A 27,092-nucleotide genomic window follows, 5' to 3' on the forward strand; every position below is an offset into this window, starting at 1 on the left:
GTTTAAAATGAAATTTTATAATTGCAGAGAGTCTGAATACAGTACCTACTTAATAATACGTGAAAGGCATGGAAAACATCACTACTATTTTAAAATTGATCAAAAATTACATAACAATATAGCTGATAAATAATTTCTGATTAATATTTGCCTGATAACAGATTTTAAGCAAGTTTTACCCTCAGTATGGTGTGTATATTAAGAAAATCTCTTAACACATATAAGAGCATGCTTGCTTTTCAGCAAGACGCTATCCACAGTGGACTGAACATAACACTTTACAATATACAAGTTTTAATCAGAGAGAAAAAGCTCAGTAGCTTTCATGGGATAAAAAAGACAGCACTACTGAAACAGCAAAATTTAAGTATAAAAACCTACTAAGCAGAATTAAAAAGATATGGAAATGTTGTCAGTAATGTAAGGACATTGATGGGAATGCAAACAAGGGAGCAACAAATTAGTAGCCTGAAAGACACAAAGATTTCCAAAAGTCATCAATATTTCACTGTGTAAAATAAAAGTACAGTTCCACAGAGGAGGCTTTAGATGTATTTTCAGATTTCATGTTACTTACCTGAAGCAACAACAGTGCTTGCCCATAACGTATTTTCTATACTAAGGCTTTCATGAACTGCTGGATCACTGTCTTCCTGTGAAAAATAAGAAGAACCAGTAGATCAACATTACACATTGTCATACCTGAGAACAATACAAAATCAACTGAAAAAAGGTAATTTGCACATGATCCTTGCATCAAATTGCTGTGTAAGAGAATTCCCTGAAAACAGATTATCAAGATTCTGACAAAAAATTCACTTGTGATTTAAGGTTGTATTATTTAAACCTACTTATGTTCAGAGAAAAAAAATCAACTCAATATTGTTTTTTAAAAGCAACATGCTCTTTCCTCAGCTTTATGAAACTGAGGAGCCATTTGCCGTATCTAAAAGTGAATTAAGAACGCTAGGCACTAAAAATTAGTGGTTTCTTCTCTATGACTATTTTAATCATTTCTAAATGATACAGTAAATCATGGTCATTATCATTTTGCAATCCAAGTGACAGCAACCTCAGGGAAGACTATTTGAGTTTTAAATGATAACACACTGGCATTGTCTTAGAACATGCACAAAATGCATATCCAATGGGAAAACACTTCCAATACTTTCTTACCCCTCCATCCCTCCTTGCCCCAGTCCACTAACTGTAAACAAACAAATTTCATAATTAATTATGAGTATCTACATATTTGTTATTTAGCAGCTGTGAAATGTGTTGTTTACAGCTATAGGAATCTTTAGCAGGTAGGGCAATCAAGTGCATTTGATCAGATTACAGATCGCACTAATCATTTTGCAAGGAATGAGAGATTACTGTTTACTCAAATACACAATACATTTTACATAAGATTGATTATCAAAACCTTTATCTCCATTTTTTCACCTTCATTTCGCAAAAAAAAAACAAGCATGGTATGGACTGCTTACAAATTACTGCTCCTAAAAAGGCAAAAATCTCAAACACACTTTTATAGATAATTGCAAAGAACCTTATCAAAATTTTTCCTCTTAATTAAGATTTGTGTAAGACACATAGAAAACTACTATGTCAGAAACAGGGAAAGAAAGGAAGGATACAAAATTAACTAAAAGATTTAAAAAGAACAACAAACCACATATTTTGGCTCAAGAATCACAAAAGCAGTACATATTCTGTGGCAAATTGTCAGATAGTCTCTGACAAAGATTAAGCTTTTTTTTTTTTTTAATTCTTATGTAAGAAATTAACACTACACAAGTCATCTCTTTACAATTAAAATATATTGGAGACAACAGCAACTGGAAATGCTCTAAAAGAATAACATGCACTATGTAGGAATTTTCAATTAGAGCATTCCATAAAGAAACACTGAAGTGAATTCCAAAATATTGCCACCTAACAGTAAAAATGCTTCACACTGATATCTCTACGAAGTTTAAGGATAGTTAAAATGTAGGGGTTTTTTACATAGTTAAAAATTGGTTGATTTTTTTTTTTTTCTTCTATATTGATTCTTAATTTCAAACTTTGACTGATGGCTAAGATAGTTCTGATCCCAGTATCAGGCATATGAAATTAGAAAGGATTAACCTAATCTGAAGGTTATAATCAAATCCTATCACTGGATACCTCTAAATTTCAATGAATCACTGCATTTCAAGTAACAGATATTATATGCTCTTTCATCTTGAACAAGCAATGCTTAGAAGTAGCAAAATGACCACTTGACTGGAACTACTTTTTATCTTGAGAAATGCCAGTATAGGACTCATCCACAGACTATATTTTTAATAATTTCTCCCATCTTGATATGCTCAGATTTCTGTCTGACTTGGATTATCAAGATTCTGTGATTATTTTGACCTTCTTAAAACCTAGCTAAGCACTGCATAGACTTAGAAATCAAATTACAAATTATTTACAGGATTCTAGTTTTTCAGAGGAAGATGCTAATATTTTTAAGTCAAAATACTAACTATGGCTGTTTCAGACACAGCAATGGGTGGAAAGATTGCCATTTGCTTGTGGGAATGTTGAAACAGGAATGTATTCAGTGCTGAATTCCTATATGAAAATTTAAAGATTTCAGAATCTGTTTCAACAGTTCCAGTAAAGCATGGATTGAACATATGAGAGATGAAAGGAGATATTTAATTCATTCTTATCATGGGCTTTTCAGGAATTGCAGAAAGAAGCAGAATAACTTTCTTGAAATCCTTTCATATATTCAGAAGGCATTGCCACTACAAAACAACTGGTCTTTTGTGAAGTGAAAGGCTACCACTTTGGCTGACACCAAGCAAGAGTTTTAATTTCACGCAACAGGCCTCGACATGTGCAGACTTTTTGGCAAGCAACAGACATGCTAACCTCCATTATGTTTTGTAAAAACATTGTATTCCTTAGGTTGGAGGGGACCTTAAGGCCCACCCAATTCCAACCTCCAGAGACAGGCAGGGTGGCCAACACTAGATGAGGCTGCTTAGGACCCCATTCAGCCTGGCATGGAATGCCTCCAGGGATGGGGTATCCACAATCTCTCTGGGAAAGTTGTTCCAGTGCCTCATCACCCTTCTCAATGGAAAACTTTCCCCTAACATCTAATCTAAATCTCTCCTCTTTTACTTTAAACCCACACCAACTTGTCCTCTTTCAACTACCTATGTGTGTAAAAAGTTACTTCCATCCTGCTTATAAGTTCCCTTTAAACATCAGAAGGCTGCTATCAGCTGTCTTCAGAGCCTTCTCTTTCCCAGGCTGAACAAGCCCAACACCCTTAATCTTTCACCATAGGAGAGGTGCTCCAGCCCTCTGATCATCTTAGTAGCCTTCCCCTGGACTCATTCCAAGAGCTCTGCATCTTTCTTGTGCTGAGGGCCCGTGGCCTGGATGCAGTACTTCAGATGGGGCCTCACAAGAGCTGAGTAGAGGGGGACAATCACCTCCCTCTCCCATACTTGCTACCCTTTTAATGCAGCCCAGGACATAGTTGGCCTTCTGGGCCTCAAGTATATAGTGCTGGCTCATATCCAGGTTCTCGTTCATCAGGATTCCCCAGTCCTTATCCATAGGACTGCTCTCAATTTCTTCTCCCAGTCTGCACTTATAATGCCTCAACAGAAGCGCAACACTTCACACACTGCCTTGTTGAAGCTCATTAGGTTCTCATGTGCCCACTTTTGAGTATGTCCAGGTCCCTCTAGACAGTGTTGCTCCCTTCTATTTTGTCAACTGCACCACTCAATTTAGTGTCATCAGCAAACTTACCACTATCAGGTCATTTCAGAGCCTTCTCCAGGCTGAACTGCTTCAGCTCTTTTAGCCTGTCCTATGTCCCAGGAAAGGATGCTTGATTTTTACAGTTCTATATACATTTACAAAGTGGAGGTGAGAAAGAAATTCTCCTGAAGTATTCTAAATCAGAAATTTGTGGAGTTTTCTCACTGCATCCCTAGTTCAACAGAAAACTAATGCATAACTGTGCTAAGAAAAAAAAAAAAAAAGCTTTTATTTATTATGTACACACTGCTGTGCCTCAAAGAAGAAATCATGCTAGCATTCATCAGAGGAGCTGCCAGGAGACATACAGGATTATGCAGTCTATTAGAGCTGACCTCAAAGAACTCACGTCTCAGTCAAACTCTGCAACTCCACCAGAATTAATGGTTTAATCTTTTACAATCATCAAAATATAGTGACATTTGTATGTATTTCTAAAGCCTTCCTTCCCCATTCCTTGCTCTAAAGAGAAAATAACACTGGAAAATTTTCAGAAGGTCAGAGTGCATGGTCAAACTACCTGCCATGCCAGGTATAACTAAATAAATTGGAACTCTCTAATCAGAAAGATGAAATGCACCTTTGAGAATAGATAACTGCTGTGTCTTTCAAAGTAAGAAAGAAGTAATTAATAAGTCAGCAGAAATAAAACAGGTAATTGCTCTTCATAAAAGTATGTGATTAACCTGTAGCATCTTGATGTTTTAACACTAAAAGGTTACACAGATTCAAGGCACAGCTGACTAAGTTTAAAGAAAGGAAATTAATTGCAGGTTACTTAGAGAAAACAGCACTGACTTAAGAAGTTCTCATGTCATGAGTTAAAAGACAGAGGAACCTTCTGAAGAAGCATTATCACCTCCTCATCCTATTTCTTATCCTTTTCCCAGCAGTCTATTTCTGGCTACTGTCAGGAATAGGATACTATGCAAAGAAATTTTACTTTTTTGCCTCAGTATATTCTTCAGATAATAGATTTTGAGTCAGTGAATTATGAAGTTCTTCCAACACTTTCAGAGGAAATTGGAGGCTCCTCAGTGATAACGAACAGCTGACATTACAGAAAAGAAAAAGCCACCTGCACAATGTCTATGTGCGACAAGATTTGTGAAACACCTCCTTTTAGGTAATTCAAAATAGGATAAGATTTAAAGAGCTAGATCTGTTTTTACACATTTTGTTCATCAACAGAATAGTTAAATAGTCAGGCATGTAAATTAACTTTCATTACAGTTGTTTCACATCAGTTTGCCCTCATCCAACATCTCCACCTTTCTACTATTCATTCAATTTACCAAATCTCATGTCTTCCACACACAAATGGATGATGCCTTAACCCTGTCATCCATTTGCTCAAATAAAAAATAAGAAGTATTTTTAGAGGTTGTGAGTTCAGCAATTTCATATTATTTTTATTTCTACTTTGCAGGGATGGGAAGTGGGGAGATTGCAGGGACAAATGAAAAAAAAAGGAAGGAATAAGGACTGGTTCCTGAACATGATCGTGTCTGTGGTATGGAGAAATCATTCTGCCAAATAATCAAATAGTTCTCTGCCATAGGTATTTTACTACAGTTGATAAACTAGAATTCAAAGAAATCAAAACTTTAGCATTTCTACAGGCTTTTAAAAAAATAAGCTTTAGAAAGAGCCACAAAGTGAATACAGAGAGTGAAGTGACAACACGCAGCTGCAACATAGGAGAAATTTAAGTAAAAGATTCTTAAAGGAATAATGGAAGAGAGGCCAAAACATAAGAAAATCACAGAAGGTTACAAGCCATAGAGACACAACTTCCATAATTCTGGACGTAAATCATTACTTGGGCATCACGTGATGTATACATTCACATATATACACACAGTTATTATCATTTTCCTTTTCTCTATCTTACTAAATAGTTCTGTCTCAGCAAGGTCTAATTTGTGGGTTTTTTTTCTTGATTGTATACCCCAACCCAGTAAGATGCGGGGAAGTGAGCCAATAACTGTGTGGTGCTGAGCCACCTGCTGGGTTAAACCATAACACTTATTAATACCATCACAGGAACATCAGACAGGTGATAAACTCTGGTAGTCATATCTGTAAATTCCTGTTCTTTGCAATCTGTATTTCAAAATAAGTTCTGAGAACAATTAAAACAATCTCATACATTTTCACAGAATCCAAGTATAGTTAATCTATTGTTTCTTGGTAGGGAACCTAGAAGAGGGGAGAGGAGGAAAAAAATTGACTTATTGTGTAAGGGTCAGACAATCTTCCTCACATGCCCATGCAAAGACACTCACACACAACTTTCATGTACTATATGCACATGATTCACCAAAATCCATCAAGGTCAATAAAAAATTACTTCAAGTGGACATCAGAATGCAGCGGAGCTTTAATCTCTCTTGATGCAGTCATGCAAGAGTGCTCCAAAACGTGTCTTCAATCAGCTATTAGGTTAGTTGTGAATATATTTCTCACACAGGAGAGAAGTTGTTCCCACATAAACTACAGCTGCGCACCTAAGTTTGTTTAGATTTATGGTCATGCACTTTTTCAAATCATCTGTCTGCTATACTGTTAGTACTATGGCTTCGTAATAAGGAAAAAAGAAAAGAAAAATCAGTGTGCTGTCACCCTGTCAACCTACCTTTGCAAGATTTCTTTGCTCACCAATGCCTAAGTAGGAAAAATGTATGTATCAGCATCACTAAGCACATTACTTTTTCTTTTTTTTTTTTTTTTTTTTTTTTTTTTTTTTACTGTAATGTAAAATTGGGATAAGATGCAAAAACTGATTTAATGCAGCAAGCAAGGGCTCATTGAAAAATTGGAAAGGTAAATTAGGAAAATGGGAAGATCCAATATAAATCCAAACACAAGGACACTGCCCTCAGATGCCTACATACAATAACTTAAAATGAACTGCCCTGCGTACTTGAGCAGTTAAAACAATACAAATCTAACTGTGAAAGCATAAGGTACATCACAGCTGCTCGAATCATATCACTTTTATTGTGTGTATAAATGGAACCCACGACAAGGAGCAACTGTTTACTCATGATTTCCCAATGATTTGATCACATGTACTAGAGCTGTTATAGACTCCACAGAGTTCAAATTATATTTAGAAAAGTATATGCTTAGCTGTTCAGATGGATAACAATATTACAGCTGTTAGTAGTTGTATTTGGGCAATTGGTCAATGCAATGTTTAAGCAAAAAACTGTCACAGATTCAGAAAGCTGGGGGCAAAGGACATTTACTTTGTAGACAGCGTGTACTATGTAAATGGTACAGATTTGACTTTGAGACTCAACAGGTGCAGTATCTCATAAGTTCACATAGATGGTGAACTTGAATTCTGATTACTGAACAAAATCTATTACCAGTTTGAGTCACTTGAGTGAAAAAACACTTTTTCTGTATACCTCCCCTATTAGTTAATTCTACCAAGATGTTTCGAAAATGAACTACCAAGGGGAATGAATCAACTGAGTATGGTTAAAATAAAAAAACCCTATCTGCTAATAGCATAGATAGTACCACAAATCTGTAAAGTGATATTTCTATTTATTATACTGTTACCAGCTGTTTGGACAACTTGCTTTAAAGCATTGACATTAGCAGGCCACCCAGTGGAAAAGAGAAAATCTCATTAAAAATGTCTGCAATTTGGTCTTAAATATACCTAATTAAAAAAGATTTAATAAAGCCGCCACAGAAGTACCTTTTAGTTTTATTTTTCAATGTAACTGAAATTTTCAAGGAAAAGCTAATATTTCCAAAGCAACTGTTAAACAAGGAATGCATTTATTGCACAGAAACCATCAGCTGCATGGTGTGAGGCTACTTGAATACATTAAACTTGACACTATGACATATTAGACATATGAGATGAACAAAATACGGTGCACAGAATTCTATACACAGAATTTCATACAAGAATGTTATAGTGATGTCAGCAAATACACCATTCTAGATTCTGTATTTCTTCAGATCTTCTATTTGTATTAGCTTTCTGCAATATCTATTTCAATTACAAATTATTTTGGTAAATACTTCCATGACAGGAACATGTAAATATACTCTCATAATGTTAAGAGAACGTTAAGAAGAGAGGAATAGAAATGTATTTATTGACATTACTCACCCGTGTGAAGGTACCCTCGAAACTATGAATATCCAGCTGTGGCTTCTGAGCATAAACATAAGCATTGATTGAAAAGAGATCCTGTAAAACAGATTAACGTACTTACTATTATTTATATTTTACTTTAATTAAATATTTTGAAGGACCTTTTAATGGTAACGATTTCAGTTTATATGACTCTTAATACCCCACCCCAAATTTAATGCATCAAAGTTTTAACCAAAAAACATATCACTTTTTTCTGTACATCTTGCTATAAAGAAATCAGATCCAAAATAATAGCATAAGCATGTTGATATTTCATGCACTAGACTGTTTTATATTTATAATGGATAGGAAATTCTCACTATTTTTTTTCTTAAGAGCTTGAGGTTTTAATTTTTTGTTAGTGTAACCTTAAAACTATTTTGCTGGTTGCTCTAAAAAAAATAAGGTTTCTTGTTTTCATATTATTCTTAAAACTGGAAACAAAATACTTTTCCAACAAGACAAAAGCTAGCTGAACAATAGGTCAAGCAATTAACTCAACTTTTCTTAAGCACTGAAGTGCTCAGTTTATCCATCTGCAGTCAGCCCATGAAAACTTCTGCAGTCTTAAGTAAGTTTTGATGGTCAGGACCAACAACAATTGAGATTTCAGAATGAGTAGACCTCTCACAATCCAGCCTTAGTGAGGAGCAGCTGCTTGATACCACCGGCCAGTGAAACTAACTCTCCCAACGCATGATGAAATGCAAGGACATCTACCTTCCTACAGTGTCTAGCACCTAATTATTTCCATCCTTTATTTACTTATTTATCTTGAAAAAGGCTAATAATACGCCTTACTTTGGGAAGCCAATTATATAGTTAAAATACCCTGCTCATGTGAGCTAGAATACATTAGCTTCAAAACTGAATCAATTTTACAGCCTCCTTTATGGACACGTAATGCTACCTTGGCTCAAATACAGTTATTTTCAAAATAAGAAAGTCATTTTCTCATCATAATTCAAATACAACAAAGTTCTGATTTTAAATAAAACAATTTGAACACTACAAAAATAAAAGCTGCCAGCGTCCACATATGTGTCAATGAGCTTTAAAGTCCACACATCTGTGTCTTTCTGTTACTCTGACACAACAGTGATAGATTCCTGAATATAATCTTCCACTTTTCCAGGTAAGAGTGAAAGAGTTTTCTAATCTTTAGTGACTTTATCTAGCATGTTTGATTTCATTTATAAAACGTGTAGTTCTATAAATCATTAATTTGTATTTCAGCCTATATTCTGCAGAAAAACTTCTTTCACATCATAGCTTGCAAAAACTGTATTTCATATACCTTTTAAAACATGAATTTAATCAGAACTTTTAAATTATCTTAATCTCTAAACTATTAGCCATTTATTTTAGTCATTCACACTAAGTTTCATTCATTGCATCCTTGTTCTTCCTATCTACATTCACCATCTCCATGAGAAATAATTCATACGAAACTAATACACAAGCAGTGTCCTATATCCTCATCATTCATTTCTTCTGAATCTGTTATCACCTACAATTCAGATAATCTGGGTTATTGTAAGCTTTATTATGAAAAGAAAAATAAAGTCTCAGTAGTGGATGGTATGGCAGGAAACTAACACCACACATATACACAATAAAAACTCCTAGCAAAATGTGTCAACCAAGAATTTATGTCTTTTCAAACAATGCCATAGAAAAAGCAAGATTAGAATAAAAAGAAGCAGAAATATCTATCTCTTAAAGCATACAGATATTTGCACAGTAATATATTTTCCCACTTTCCAATCTTTCTACAAGTATTTACTTCTATTGTGACATACTCTTGGTTCTATTTTAAACGTAAAAATTTCTACCACATTCCTTTAATGCCTTTTTCTTTTAGCTCTCCTTTGGTATTTCTAATATTAAACCTAAACTTTCCATGGTTTTTGGTGTTTTTTTTTTTCCCCCATTTTGATTTTTAACTCAACCTCACCTTTCTGAAATACTACTGCCTACACATTTCTGGCATTATTCTAGATAGGATGCCACAAACTGCAAGCAGCTGATTATTGGAAAAAAAAGACAAAATATTCTCCAGGAGAAATCTGGGATGGAAGTTCAATGACAGAAAGAAGTAAAACAAGCTTATTACAAGTGCTCAGTAGCTTCCTAAATCACTTCTTCATTATTGGGGAAAAGGGAAGGGAAAAGGACATTTTCTTTACTGTAGACCAATGCTCCGTACACTGAATAGGCGTCATTCTTTCGCCAATAAAATACAGAAGCTGAATTCTCGTAACACAATGGTAAAAAGAAATCCACAGAATGGTTGTAGAAGATTGACATTTACATATGAATTGCATTCAACAATAAAGTTTACTGTAGGAGCACAAAGATGTCCCTTCATGCAGTGCTGCTTTCCCAGTAGTGCATTTCTCATCTCAATGTATTAAAAGAAAACACAATGGAGAATTCAGCCAGGAGGCTTCAAGATTTGTACACAATGCTATGTGTAAATATAACTTTAGCTCTCTGAGGAAGTAAAACATACCTGGTTAAGCTTATGTCATTGCTTCCCTCTATAAAGAATTAGGGAAAAGGGCAATTTCCTCAAACAGAGATTTAATGTTTTTTAAAAATGAGAGAACTATTAATAGTTTAAGTAGCTTAGACTACATAAAGTCTAGCTTTATGAAAGAATAATCTGCATATTGTAAACATCAAACCACCAGTTCATTGAAGCAGATTAGCTTTGTCATTATGTTTTGGGCAGGGGTATTGTAAGAAGTGTAAAGTAAAGTAAAAACAATAACCTTAGTCAATAAAAAGTTAGTTTTTATATAAAAGTAGATGAGATGTTTAAAAACATGACATGATTACATCGCGCATTTCAGTACCTGTAACTTGAAAATAATAATTGAAAAGCAAGCATTTCATCATTTACACTGAAATTCAGGAAATGATGATACAATAACAAAATTGTTCTCTTTTGTATTTCACCATAGTAATTCACCAATCACCCTGCAGCTACCAGTAACATAGAAAAAGCCTTCTGCTAGGTCAAGGGCAACATTTGTTCACCTTACTTAAAGATCATTAAAATACATTCTTAATCATAACATGTAGTTCATTACAAATAAAATTGCTTTTGGTTCAATAAAACTAATTAAATATAAATGGCATTGTTTACTGTTGTATGGATCTTCTGATATAAATCAGCAAGTCACCATTTATTGAAAATTACAGTGACCTCATTGCTGTTAATAAATTTACTTGATCACTTAAGCCAGAAATGAATGCCCCAGAATGTGTATATCGCAATTAAAGAAACACTCTACCTATAACTATGAAACTGCAAGAAACCTAATCTAGTTTTTACAGCACTTGCAGCTTAGCCATCACTAGATGACCCGTTGAAATTTTAATTCTCTGATCACAGTAAGTGCTTTAGGAAGACAACAAAATCTGCACTGATCATCTTCATGGTGTCATCTGTTCTTTAAGGAAAGGTCTGGAGGTCTGCAGGCATATTTATTCTGGGTGTCACAGAGGGTAAGGTTACAGCGCTGCTCTCTTGGTGTGACTGACAGCTCACACCAACACAAGATACTCACAACATTTATGTCAGGTAAATAAAGAAATTAAAAATGTATGACTCTATGAATTACGCAGCATATATTAGTTAAATATATGACCCAATTTTTTAGTATGTTCTATGCTCAACTTGCACGTGTTCCCTTACATTACTAAAAATATACTTTAATATGCAAAAATAAAGTCTCAGATTTGAAAATGCCCTACAAACACATGGAAAAGACTGTAAAAGGAGTCAACAATCGTAGGTCGGGAAAACCACTACTGCAACAAATATCTTCTATTTCAAAGAGAAGTTAAGTTAAGCCTATTCGATCCAGTAAAGGAAAAAAAAAATCTGAAAATGACAAAAAAAATAATACATCTCAACATCAGCCTGGAGATATTGAGGGTAAAACGGCTTACCTGAGACAGTACCCCATACCACTTTGTACTTCTAAACAGATTCATTTTGTTCAGTGAATTACTGGTTTATCATAAAGACAATCTAACCCAATATTGTACCCAGCCTTACAAATATGAGCACTTTACTCCAGTTTAAGTGGCATCGAATTCCAGCACATGTCCTGTATTTGAAAAAGACAAGCCTAAAATACTTCTGGGTTCTCTAAACAATTCTTTGTAGCCAGAGAGAATACATTACGCTCCATCCACTCTACTCTTTCAACTAACTCTAAATTTAGCAGAAACCAAACCTACATGCACAAACAAAAATAAACCCAAAACTCTTTCACACCACTCCTTATGCAGATAAAACTTGCACTCAGCTTGAGATTAGCTGAAAAGACCTGAAGGAGGGGGCCTCAACGTGCCAGTCTGCCACAGCTATTTCACCCACGGCCCAGCAGGTGGCAATCAAGAATTATGGCACAAGAGACTCATCTCACACAAGAAGGATCATAGCCTGCTTCTCTCAACATTTTGTAGAGAGAAAACAAAACCAAAGTTGATCCAAGTCTAGAACACAAAGATCAGTCCTTCCCTAGACGGCTCCAAAACCCAAGAATTTTCTCAAAAATACTATTAATGCTATCAAAGAGAACATACCCTTGTTACATATTGCACATACTAGCAAGATCATCGCTGTAAAACAGTGTGTTGGCAAGACAGAAACAGAGGCAAGGTAAAGAATGTTTGATAAAGAATATATATGAATATGTGAAGACAGCTTGGACTAAAAATTTCAAAGGGTGACAAAACTATCTACCTCTACAAAAACAACTCTACATCTTTAAAGTGTCCATTCTATTGCTACAATATTTCACAAACTATATTTTTATGGTAACTGCTATGAAAACATAATTCTGCCCACTACATTTTAATTTGACTTATCAAAAAAAAAAAAAAGAACACGTGTAAGATATATAAATATCTTTCCATGCTTTATGACTCTATTAGGAACTACAAAAATTAATGGTATTTTGTATGTGTGTTTGAATTTCATGGCTTTCTTAGAGCTTCAAAAGAACCTTATAAAGCTGTCCACATGGTTTCTTCAGATGACAGATAGCATTGCATGTTATTTAAAACCCAGTAAAGGCAGAAGTATCTGCAGGAGATAAATAAATACCAACTTGCTCCCTGCAGGAATAGAGACAGCCGTCTGGAATGCTTGTTGAACTCCATCTCTTGAGGTCCCTTCCAACCTCTGCAATTCTGTGCAATTTACCTCTTGTAGAATTTATGGGATCCCCTAAAAAACATTTGGCTACCACTTCCTCCAAACAGTTTGAAACAAATTTCCCCAAAACAATGTGAAGAGAGACAGGACCTAGGAGTGAAGCACTGCAAGCAGCTCAAGACCAGTTAAGAATTAGCCACTTAAAATTAGAGATAAAATCCCACACGTTTCAGAAGTATATGGCTAACCTAAAATCAATATTCTCTGAAAAGAGAGGCTTGGGAATAAATGCCATATTAATGAGAATGAGGGAACTATCAAGTGTCAATGGTTTGACCAAACTGTGCAATAGGTAAGTTAAAAAATAGTTCAGTTTACTTGGCAGAAAACATATGAAGAGTCACAAAGACCAAGTCTTGCCTATTGTGAAGTAAACAATTATTACATCATAACTGCGTGAACGTAGGAAAGGGTAAGGGCACATTAGGTGCTTGGTTGCTTCCATTTCTTGCTGGTAACCAGGTAAGGCTTGCTAAATGTTAAACTACCTTATTATGTGAATTCAAATTGTCAGTTACAGCTCATGAAAAGGGAGAATTTAAAAAGATCAGCAGGACTTAGGTTAACAGCAGTACCTATGAACAACTAAGGAAGGAATGATTACTATATTGGACAGTTAAGTCATGCTGTTTCCAGTTTGAATAATTTCTCAGTGATACATCGCTCTTCCATCCCCTACATGCCTCAAACAATCAAGACTTGAACCAACCTTCATATCTGCAAAAACCTGAAGCTGCATGTCCTGCCACTCAAATGGAGATTCAATTTATTCTCCACAAGTAGAAACAAGTGCAAATAATTGCTTCCTTTAAATCAAAGACACAGATTTAAACATTATTTCATATCATTGCTGTAGATGATCATCAATATACTCCAGACAAATCTACTCATAAACCTTTTCCCCTAAACAAATAACATAATGCAAAAGTTTTAATACTGCAATTCCCTGTTGTACCAGGTTTCTTTCTGTATTGCTCTGCAGGAAGAACTGCAGTCAACAAACACAGTTAAGTCATCCTTCCAAACAGAAAGGGAATTTAAAACAAAAAACAAAGCAAAAAAAAAAAAAAAGTTAAGTTGCACACAGTTGTAATCCATACGAAAAGCACTAATTATATATATATATATATATAAGATAGAAAATTGACTGGATTTTAGGCAAATGCACGCTCAAAATGCTAAAAATGAATATTTTTATGAGAAAACAAGATGGGGCAATGACTACATACTAAAAACTGACAGTCACTTTCTGCACTAGAACTGCTGTCTAATGCCTAATCTAGCATCCCTGATGGTCATGATCAACCTTCAGTTCCACTCCTCATTCCCAGTTCTCTAAATTCAAACCTATGGGGTTTTTCTCCTTGCCACATGTGAAGCCAGTAGCTAAAGCACTATGAACATAGGACATTTCTCTTTGGCTATCTTTAGTGTGGCAGAAACTCTATAGTTTACTAAGAATAGTTGAAGAAATTCTGCTAAGATTTGACAGATAATCAGTCTCGTATTTGTACTGTTGAGATGGCACATGCAAATAATGATACACTTTTCTTTATGCCCAAAATTCTGTACAAATAAGTTTCCACAACCTTGCATCTTGAGTATTATCTTTAGGGGAATTCTCTTAACATCAAGAGAACCCATTTCTTTAAAACAAGATCCTCCAAAATATTACACAATTTATTATGAGATGCATCTATAGAAACCTATTTTTAGTAGAGATTTGTCATATTTTGAATGTAGATGTATTTATATAAATAGTGCCCTTTTTGACAATTTTAATAGCTTTATATATTTACCTACACTTCAGAAATGTATATATATTCAAAAAACTCATACTTGTAAACAAACATTCAGGCAAGTGGTAGGAAACTCTCCTTGCATGAACTTCCACACATCGTCTACTTGAATTAGAAGGCGTACTGATTTTACCATCCAAGAGCAGAGCACTGTTTCCCAAGCTTTCAAATTAGTGATAAAAGCAATGATTTCTCTGGCAAGAATGACCTGCACTTGCAGGGACTATGCAGAAGCAGAAGCGTAGCACAATAGTATTTTCAGTTTACTATTGAGCTCCAGGTGTGGACCACAGCGTGAATCACTAAGTTGAAAGACAGAAATTCAATTTTGTTTCCTTTCAACGAGAATATCTGCATAAACAATTTCTCATTCACCATTCAGTAGAATACCTATCCCCAATTTATTGCAAAAATATATATATATCTGTGGTAACAAATTTTCTAATTACACATACACCTGCAATAATTTTAACTGCCACATCTAAAAGGGAAATATGTACATGTTCAAGATATTTTAAAGTAAATAAATGTTTACCCCCAAAGCTGGCAATCTTTGTGTGCAACTGACAGCAACCTTCAGTTTCCAGTCTGTTTCTCCATCAAGCTGGTCAGTTCGAATGAAACATGAACCTTGAAATTAGAAAGATGAACTTGAAATTAGAAAGACATAACTAGTTTTTAGATTTCAAAAATTCAGTTTGAGTTATAAATAAAAATAATTAGAGTGAATGTAAAGCAAATTTACAAACATTTAAAATAAATGTACACATAAAATAGCATACACTTTGGAATGTCTGACTGCTGATAAAATGCTTTCTGTCATGAAAATAGAACATTTTTTTCCTGATAGAATTAACAATTGCTATTTTGTGAAAATAGGGGAAAAAATCCTGTTTCACAGATTTCTTAATATTTTCTAAACAAGTTTTCAGATACAACCAGAAAGAGATAACATTTCACTGAATAAAGTTGAAAAAGGTTTAATCTTTTTCCCTTTGGATTTTTCTCACTTGTGCAATTCCAAAATAAGAGAAAAACAAAACAGCATTTGCCATTTTTGTCTCGTTGCTGTTTTGACACTTAACAAGCTTCCATTACTTATGTTCTCCTAGCTTCACTGAAACCTTTCCCCTCTAATAAACTCGTCATACAGATAACATTCAAAGAACAATCCAGGCTCCTACATATTCTACTTAAAAGAATTAATTTAAAGCTACTTCTAGTTGTCAAAGCCTCAAAATTAAAGAAACCAGTCACTACATGTACAGTAGTTAAAACATGATGGAAGCTCAAGGTACAAACTAATAGATACTGAAGAGAATTGGTATGCTCTACAGACAGAAGACTAGTGCTCAAGAAACTGAAAAGCAGTAACATGATTTCCCCCACCACGATAGGCTCTGGATAACTAGTCTGGTGTTATCACCAAATATGGAGTATTACATATGTTATTGATGTAAGGGACAAGATAAGACTAAATAGGATTTAAAATTCAATGGTATTCTTTATGGATTTTGTTTTAAAGTAAAATATTGTATTTATACTCTTCAAAATACTTCAGTGACATATACTGCATCATTACTAAAGGTGAGATATCTAGCAGCACCTAGATATTCCAGAATTTCAGTGAATATTTTATTCGTGGCACTGATCATTCTACTTTTTGTCATACTTTCCCTGTACAAGACATTTCATAGTTCTCCTTACCCCTTCTGTCAATGGTTGTTCTCTTCCATCAATTTCATTTAGAATTAATACTACAGATCAATGCAGTTCAAGACCAGAGTGGCTCCTGTGAATGGTTGACTGCACATATATTCATTTAATAGAGCTCACACTATGACATGTATTGGCCAGTCACATTTCCTCTCCACTTCAGCAGTTAATTCCATCAATAACTTATCTTGTAGGCTGTTTCCGTTTTATCCAGAAAAAGGGATTGCTTTCTGCTAAGTCAGCTTTCAATACTGATCACAACAGCAAAATTGAAACAATACAATCTTCTTTTCCACTTCTAATAATTCATCGGTTGTATGTAATTAGAATTACGAGATTTTAAACTTCACTTAACGAAGTTATAAATGCAGGAGACTAAACTCACAATTAAACAATGTATAAAAACAACTCCCATCTCCCACAGAACCCACAAACCTCTAACAACTCAAATATTTCCCACTGCATGGAAGTTGTGCACTTCATATATTTTAGACAGCAGTAACTATGACTTCAAAAACCAGTATCAATGACATCTGGAAAAAAAGAACAACTATTCCAACTAAACCATTCCCAAATGCTTACATCTATGTCCAACTTGCTAGTTTTATGTTTTTGTTACTCTTTTTCATGCTTTTATAAACAACAACAACAACAAAAACCCTACATTTTGTTACTTATACACGTTAACTATATATTTATTATGCAGCCCAAGACAATTCCTCTTCACTCAATATGACCCAGGCAAGCTAAAAGGACATCCATGCACGCCCAATCACAAACATTACGTATATGTTCTTAAAGTCTTTTTGATTCATGTACACTTTGACAGAATGTTTTATGTCAGTGTTAATCTATTGCATTTACAACACAAATATGACTTGCAAGGAAAGAACGTCTACATAAACATTATAAATTGCAAATCCCTGTTTTATTCAATATTAACTACTGAAGCAGGAAATTATTTTCCAGTATGTAGAGATGTTTATCATATTCATACAAATTTTTAAGTTATTTACTGCTTAAAGGAGTAGACATGAATTTAAATGTTTACCAATCGATGCATACCTATGGGAAAATGAAATTCCACACTGAACACAGGGCACCTCAAACACACGATATCTCTAAGAGGATGACAAAGGCTGTGCATAAGGGAAACACAGTGGGAGTGCTCAGATGGTCATTTCCCATGAACAGTAATCACCAAATATTAGCAGACTTATTTTTGTCTTTACAGTGAAAAATTTGGAGCAATCTGAATTAGAATAAGGTTAAATTTAAAGGAATTACACAAGGTTTGAACAATTTAATCATTTCTTTGAAGTCCAAATGTCATTAAAGTACAATTAAATAATTTTACAACTACCTAGTATTCATTTAGCATAACCAGCTGACGACAGGCATAAAACAGATAATAGCATGACCATGAAAGACACTGCCCAAGTAGCATTAAACTGATTTTTAAGACTACTTCAGTTGAAACTGGTGAAACTTGTACAAGACTTTTTTCTTAAGATTCTAAGAATATTATCACAATCTACAATGAAGCCTGTGAAACAAGAAGCCAACAACTTCAACTTTTCCTTTAAAATAATCACATAACTTGTGATCACAATAAATGGACGTGTGAGGGCTTGGGAGTCTTGGCAGACTAGACATGAACCAACAGGGTGTGCCTGCAACCCAGAAGGCTGATGCTGAATCAAGAAGAGTGCCCAAAAGAGCAAGGGAGGTTGTCTTCCCCCTCTACTCTGCCTTCATGAGGCCCCACCTGGAGTACTGCATCCAGGCACACAAAGATGATGAGTTGGAGCACTTCTATGAAGACAGGCTGAGGGAGCTGGGATTGTTTAGAATAGAGAATCATGAAGGTTGTAAAAAACCTCTAAGTTCACCTATTCCAACTATCCGCCTACCACCAGTATTGCCCACTAAACCATATCCCCAGGTAACACACATCTACCCTTTCTTTACACACAACCAGGGATGGTGACTCCATCACTTCTCTGGACAACCTGATCCAATGCCTAACCACTCCTTCTGAGAAGTTCTAAATATTGAATCTGAACCTCCCCTAGTGCAACTTAGTCCTATATTTAGTCCTAACACAGTAGTTACCTGGGAAAAGAGAATGACCTTCACCTCACCACAACCTCCTTTAAAGTCCCCCGAGCCTCCTCTTCTCCAGACTAAACAATGCCAGTTCCCTCCTCCGCTTCTGATAAGACTTGTGTTCCAGATCCTTCAACAGCTTTGTTGCCCTTCTCTGAATACACTCCAGGGCCTTAATGTTTTCTTTGCAGTGAGAGGCCCAAAACTGAACATAGTACTTAAAATCTGGCCACACCAGTACTGAGGGACGATCACCTCCCTGCTCCTGCTGGCTATACTATTTCTGATTCAAGCTAGGATGCCACAGACCTTCTTGGTCACCTGGACTCACTGCTGGCTTATGCTCAGCCAAGCACTGAGTAACACCCCAGGTCCTTCTCCTCCACACAGTTTTCCAGCTACTCTGCCCCAAGCCTGTAACATCGCATGGGATCATTATGATCAAACTGCAGGACCAAACACTTGGTCTTGTTGATCTTTATCTCTGGCTTTAGCCCAGAAAACCTCTGCAGGGCCTTCTTATCCTCAGGCAGATCCACACCTCCTCCAAACTTGGTGTCATCTGCAACCTTAATGAAGGTGTATTCAATATCCTAGATAAGTCTGACAAGCCTGTAGCTCCTCATATCATAGAATCATCAAGGCTGAAAAAGACCTCTAGTTCAACCTACCTACTACATCCACCTACCAATATTTCCCCACTAAACCATGTCCAACATGCTAAACATTTCTTGAACACCTCCAGGAATGGTGACTCAACCATTCCATCAAGTGACCACTCGTTCTGAGAAAAAATTGTTTGTAATATTCAGCTTGAACCTCCTCTGGTTCAACTTGAAGTCATTCCCTCTCCTCCTATTGCTAATTACACTGGAGAAGAGGCTGACACCCACCTTGCTATAACTTCCTTTCAAATAGTTGTAGAGAGCCATAATGTCTCCTATGAGCTTCCTCTTCTCCAGACTAAACAATACCAGTTTCCTCAGCTGCTCCTCATAGGATTTGTGCTCCAAACTCCTCATCGGCTTTGCTGCGCTTTAATGAACGTGCTCCAGGGCTTCAATGCCTTTCTTGTAGTGATGGTTCCACAAGTGAACACAGTACTCAAGGTACTCCAGATATTAAACGGGACTTGATGCAATTTTTTCCACATGAAAGAATTCACTTACACATTTCTGTTTCATACAGACTTCCATGTCAGACACCATTTAGCCAGACTATTCCCCTGCTGCCATCTGTTGCAAAGCCACAAAACGTAATGGAATGGGGGCACCCCTACCTTCATACCACCAACATCCACCTCCAATGTAGTGGGCCAAAATAATAAAATAGGAGGTATTACTTTCAGAACAGCCTTTCTATTTTGAAGCAGAGATAAAAAAGCTCACTGTCATGGTTTTCTGTAGATATTCCATATCAAGCATCATACTGGGAACTGACAGAGTTGGGATGGCTGCTGGGGAGCTGCAATTTCCAGCAGCTTTTGTTAAGCCCACATGGTTTCTGGGAGGGAAGTAGGTGACATAACCATGATGCCTTACTTCTGGTCAATACCATTGGCAGCATAGTTATAAAGGCATCTCTCTCTCTCATTTGTTTGATTCATTACCCCCTGATTCCTTTTATAATGTATTATCTCTCATTTCTTTACAATTTCTAGTAAATTAGGTTCTCTTTATCTCAATCGAGTTGTAATTCTTCCTTTTCACTTGTTTGCTGGCTTCCCGCAGGGGAATGGTTGGCAGATGGAGACCCCCGTCACAGGACAAAAGACTCTCAACCAGTGACAGTCACCCATGAACATGACAGCTTGAGGCCTTGGTGTATTTTCCTATCACTTGCCAAAAAAAGGCCCTGTGCTAAATGTAGAATAAGCAGGGAGAATCTTACTTAAATCATCAGTGGATTTAAGGTCTTATTCAGCATATATGTGTGGGACACATATAAAACAAGTATTTCTGTGAATGTCTGATACTTAAACGTGCACCAATAACATGGTTATTCATTTGTGCACTTGTGTGCTTCTAGAAAAAGTGTGAAGAAAAGGTCTCAAAATGAAGACAGGTTGACTCTGGAGTGCTTGAAAATATTTAGCCTTAAGAGAAGCCTACAGATGACAAAGGAAGAACAGGAAGGAAAGCTTTCTGAGAGCACACTTGATCCCAATATTGATGTCACTGACGAATATATTAAAGAGCACTCACTCCCTGAGGGACACGACTCCTGTCCATCCAGACACTGAACCATTAACTGTTGCTCTCTGGGTAAGAATTTGCAATCAGTTTCTCATCAATTTAACAGTCCAGCCATCAAACAATGACTTTCCAACACGAAGAGAAGGATGTTGTGGGGGACCGTGTCAAAGGCTTTCCTGAAGTCCAAGTAGATGACATCAATGGCTCTTCCCTTTCCCCCTGACGCAGTAACACCATCGTAGAAAGCCACTACGCTGGTCAGGCAAAACTTGATCTTGGTGAAGCCATGCTGGTTTTCCTGTTTCACCTCTCTCTCTCCCACATGCCTTAGCGCGGCTTCCAGGAGGATCTCTTCCATGGTATTCCCCAGTGCAGAACTGAGGTTTGAGAGGTCATTAGCTCCCTAGTTCATCCTCCCTACCCTTGTTAAAAATAGGTGCAATGCTGCCTTTTTTCCCGACACAGGACTTTGTATGACTGACATGACTTTTCAAATGTCATTGTGAGTGCCTCAGCAACTACATCAGCCTCTTCCCTTAGGACTCCGGGATGCATCTCATTGGGTCCCAGAGACTTAAGAGTGTTCAGGATCCTCAGGTGGTCACAAACATGAACTTCACTTACAGTGGGAAGACCACTGCCCCTCAGCCCCTACCTTCCAACCCCTCTTCCTTAGGGATGTGTGAAGAGCAGTTGCCAGTGAAGACTAAGGCAAAAAAGTTGTTGAGTACCTCAGCCTTCTGCTTATTCTTTGTTACCAGCCTGCCTGTACTGCTCACTGGGCTTGAGGGGTGTGCTCTCCTGGGCTTTCCTTTTCTGGTTCTTGATCTGTAGAAGCATCTCTTTTTCTCTTTACAAGAGAAAAGTATGGCTCCATTTGGGCCTTGGCCTTCCTGAACTACACAACCAACCAGAAGCCCTATACATCACACAAGATACCTGTCCCTGTTTCCACTGCCTGTGCACTTTATTCCTGCTCTGTACTTCAACTATTCAGTCCCAAGTTTGTTTCCAGAGAGCCTTAGCAGTAGAGCCCACACACTATTTGTTACCAATGCCAGTATATATAGTAAAGAATAGTGTACAGGAAGGCAGCAACAACACAGAACAGAAGTTTTGGAAACTTTATTTAAATTTCTCTTGGAGAACACTGAAGTTAATTAAGCAGGCTTAAAAAAAAATTGCCAGTAAGGACTGAAGGGTGGTTATGGGTTGAATTAAAATAGAGTATGAGACATTTAATTGTTTTACTGTGCTAAAGATGCTTCAGAGGGAAACAACTATATTTTACTTGTACACTGTAGATATGCAGGTGTGTTATTTTATTATTCTGCATTCCACTACAAATTTATCACCAAAAGCATGTGTAGAATATGTTCACTTAAATTAGTCTCCAATTGTATTAAATTACATTTACTTTCTCTAACGCGTAACTAATAGAAATTCATGTCAGTTATCCACAAAGACGACATTAAGCCACCATCATAGGTCTGGGCTCTTTTCAACAATCAAATCTAAATAAATGAAATTACGTCTGTCTTCTCTCTGAAGATCTGTATCCAATTAATTTTTTACAAATGAGAACAACAGCTACTACTAATGCCTTTCAAGCCTCAGCAAAACTGAATTATTAAATCTGTCTGCCTATATCCTATTACAGCCTACTTATGAATACTTGATTTTATTTTGTATAATTGACAACAGTTGTCAGGAAAGGAAGGCTTTAATGGCAATCAAATTAAGATCAACTCGTCTAAGTGTCACAGCGAAGAGTGTGCATGAAGTGCTGAATAAATTAATTGATGGGTCACTGTGAAATAGGGCATGTAGAACTGTAGTGTCATAAACCATTATATATTGTCTAGCAATAATACACCCTTTCCAGCTTGAAGACGAAAGCAGTGAAAGCAATAGGTTATTAGAAAATAATCGAGAAAATATTGACTTTGCGTACCTAACAAGATCACTTACGAACAACTTAATTTTTAAGTAATTTATATTACTTAAGTGACTATGTGCATGAAAATTTTAAAGTGATGACAAGATGAGTAGCAGCACCAGGATAACATGTTAGATGACAGTTTCATTTACCACTATTGCAGAAAGCTTTCCGTTACGCTGCCTACTAAGGAACTCTAAAAATAAAAAATAAAGAAAATCAACACACCACAATGGCTGAACCATCTTAAACATTTCAGTTATAACACCATCAGCTAGGATGCAAACAACAAATTGTATTTAAAGAAGTGTGATGAGATTAGTTTAAAAGCATTAATTTCTCTTAATACCATTAAAACAACTGTGTGTACTTGAGTTATTTGATCTGAATTAAGAAACTGATGAAGCAATTGATTAATTGGAATTCAAGCCATCAGTCACTGGATCCATCAACAGATTCATTTACATTCTAAACAATCAGCTGATGGTCTTATAGGATGCCATGTATTAATATGCAGTCAATATGATACCATCAAACTCATCAGAGTTCCTCACTGACAAGCACACAAATGCTTTTAATCCAAGCTTTATCCACTGCCTTTTTATTTTTCATTGCTGTATTGATTCAGTGTTATTTAGGAATTTTTACTTTTATTAAAAAACATTACAGAATTATCTTACTTATAGCAAACACTATTCTGAGGCAGAAAAGAAAAAATCATCCACATTTATGTTCACATTCTCAAATTTTAACATAATGATTTACATAATGGAGGTTTACGAGTAGATATTCAAAACATTAATTCACCCTTTGTATTTAATCAGTTTTGAAGCACCACTTTGCTCCATTATTTTTCTGATGTAGACTATGAATCTTTTTCTATAGAATCTCACTGATAATCTATTCAAATATTTTCCTGAAATTTACATATTTCTATCTTATAAGAAAATTATATCTAATACATATATATATATATATATATGCACACACACAGTAATGATAAGTTTAAAACTCTGCCATACTTAATACTCCGGTTACCTTAGAACTCTAACCGTAATTTTGCTTCACTTCCCAGATGAAAGAAAAACAAAGGAGGCCTGAATGCCACTTTATAATAGTATGGAAGTCAGTTACTTGGCAGATATCAGCTCTACTGACAGATTTCATAAAAATAACAGGTATATTTATCACTGACATCACTCTGCTTCCACACCTGCTTCGTTTGCTATTACAGCTATTTTCGACATTTAGAACTGAAATAACCTATGGGGATTTACCCCACGAATGATCCAAGCACATAAACTGACTAAAACACAGAAACTGTCAATATTTTCATCGTTGCTCATCCATTTTTAAAGCAATTTTGCTAGAGCCAACAACATACTAGATCTAGTGAGATGTAAATACACGTTAGCATTAGAATTGCTTCTTAACAAACAACAGCTGTCACATCATCACTCAGAAAAATTAAAGATAAAAATATTTTCCAAACTGAGTAATTTTACATAGTAGGAAAAAAACCCACAACCTACCAGGTGGTATCCTACTTTAGCATAGCAAGATAATTTCACCAAAATAACAGATTACTTTAACACAATGTACACTATGCATTTGGATAAATCAAAGGAACTGAACTGTTTGCAATCAAAGAGGTTACGGCTGTTTTGAAAAACAAAGTGCCTAAACTGCAAATGATTTTAAGGTACCACTACAAGAGGAAAATCACACAATGTGGATACTGTTCCACAAGTGCAATTCCATTAAGTATTATCCATGTTAGATATTTTTCCTTGAATCATTACTACAGTCTATGAACTGGGTTCAGCTGGCTTTTTTTTTTTTTACACTTTCCTTAACACACAATGCTCATTAGGGGCCCACAGGAAAACATTCTAGCTTACTCCCAGGAAACTGGTTCTCATTTTAAAATGTATTGTGAAAACTATTCTAAGTGCAAGTTTGCTTCAGTATTCAACACAATCCTTCAAATCTGCAGTCAGACTTGCACTAGGTATTTTATATAGGACAATTCTCAAATTGCTGCCTGCTGTAACAAAAATTAAATTAGGATATTTCAAGTAGCTTTTATTTTCTTGATTTGTCTACTGATATTTGAGCTAATCAGGTAGTTTCCTAATCCTAGTGCAAAGCACACCTTAACACTGATATCACAAGTAAACATTCAAAGCATATTTTAAGAGCACTGAATAAACCAGGCTCCCTACTCTGAGCTCTGACTAGACAGCAATACTCTATAAGATACACTATAATAAAGCACTATATAAATATCTTCTGAATACAGATACTGCAAAATTATATAAATGTCTACACACCTTTAAAGCACAGTACTTGTAGATTATGTAAGGGACACTTTTCCTCTAGATAAAAGCAAAGCTCATAAGCAAACCAATGTGAAGAAAAGTCCATAGCCATACACACCAGAATCCATTGGAAGTGCCCTTAGTCTCCCAGATTTTAGAAGCAGAAAAAGTAATCAACTTCAGAGACACACCAGTTACTAAGTAAATTCTTAATATATCACAACATTTGAACACAGAAAACAATCCAAAGAAGCTAATAAATTCAAATTACAGCAGGCATTAAAAATTCAGCAGATGAAAGCACATTATCCATTACCAAACAGGAGCCTAAAGGGAAGCAACAGACCACCCACAAAGACTGGACTTTGATACAGGAAAAAGCAGAGGAATTGATCTTTATTTTTCCCCATTCCCTTTTGTTGACAGAGAAACGTTTGTAAAGCTAGAAGGCCACCTGCAATCAGAACTGTAACTGAAGCAGTTAAATACAAACTAAATTTCATTTACTCTCCATACATACCAAAAGCAATGACTGTGGAAACACAGGCCTTGGCATTTGTATGGAGAAGCCAGCATTTTCTCAACTGCCTACTCTATACAAGGCAGACTGACCCACATCAGTGTATCTACTACTGAAGAGAGATGCAAAACAAGTTAGTTCAAGTCTACACATGCTTCTATTTCAGATACAGATATCCCCCACCTCAAGCCACAAGCAGAAGTTAGAATAAGATCACAAACCCAAGCTATGTTTTCATTATGAATACATTAAGATGGATTTGAAGATCATCTCCAAAATTAGGAAACAACTTTAAAACCACTGCAAGGTCATACCTCATTAGACCTGATAAGCAGCGCTTATGCATGAATCATTTGTGTCATCAGCAAACTTGATTAAGGTGCACTCAATCCCAACATCTATGCCACTGATACAGATCACAGAATGGCCTAGCTTGAAAAGGACCACAATGATCATCTAGATTCAACCCTCCTGCTATGCACAGGGTTGCCAGCCACTAGACCAGGCTGCCTAGAGCCACATCCAGCCTGGTTGCAAGACAGGCCTCCCCTGTGGGACACCTCTCATTACCATTCTCCACCTGGACCACAACCCTCTGGCTTCAACTTTCTAAGCAATTCCTTATCCAACACATTTCACACCTTTCAATTCCCCTCTCTCCAATTTAGAAACAAGGACATGGTGGGGGATTGTGTCAAAGGCCTTGCAGAAGTCCATAGAGATGACATCCATTGCCTTCCCTTTGTCCACCAATGCTGTCACTCTATCACAGAAGGTCACCAGAAAAACATTAACATCGATGGACTACAGGAGTCTCCTTGATTGCCTGCAGCTCGCCATGTTGCTTTCCAAGCACATATCTGGATGATTGAAATTCCCCACCAGGATAAGAGACTGCAAACATGATGCTTCTTGCAGCTGAAGCATGAAGGCCTCCTCAATAGGCTCTCCTTGATCAGGTGGCCTGAAGTACCCCCCAGCCACCTGTAGCACTAGTTGTGATGAGTGGAACAGAGCAGCCAGTATCAGTTGCTACTGATAGTATTTTCTCTGACAAGAACAAAATCCCACAATGAAAAGCCACTTTTGCCAATTTGATAGTTGCTGCAAGTCTGTAGAAAATAATGTATTAAAATTCATCTATGAGCCATCTTTTAATAGATTTGTCTTTACAGTTTTTCCAGCTCCAATATTGTTGGTGAAAGCATATGCATTCACAGAATAAAGGAATGGCCTGGATTGGAAGGGACCTCAAGGACCATGA

General features: G+C 36.2%; 1 protein-coding gene across 8 annotated transcripts in view; it reads right to left on the minus strand.

Moving 5' to 3' along the window:
• Positions 1-27,092, minus strand: part of ATP9B (ATPase phospholipid transporting 9B) — a 150,682-nt gene that overhangs the window by 75,575 nt on the left and 48,015 nt on the right. For all 8 annotated transcript variants that reach the window (XR_001553320.2, XR_014942688.1, XM_085537711.1 and 5 more), the window contains 3 exons: positions 15,564-15,658; positions 7,964-8,044; positions 578-653 (listed from right to left, as the gene is read on the minus strand). Coding sequence is in view for 6 of the 8 variants with exons in the window: in XM_085537711.1 (XP_085393837.1) it covers positions 578-653; positions 7,964-8,044; positions 15,564-15,658 (252 nt within the window). In the remaining 2 variants the exon portion in view is untranslated. The remainder of the gene's footprint in view (positions 1-577; positions 654-7,963; positions 8,045-15,563; positions 15,659-27,092) is intronic.

The sequence above is a fragment of the Coturnix japonica genome, chromosome 2, assembly GCF_054131305.1.
Source record: "Coturnix japonica strain WE chromosome 2, WE-NBRP24, whole genome shotgun sequence".
In the NCBI taxonomy this organism is placed as follows: domain Eukaryota; kingdom Metazoa; phylum Chordata; class Aves; order Galliformes; family Phasianidae; genus Coturnix; species Coturnix japonica.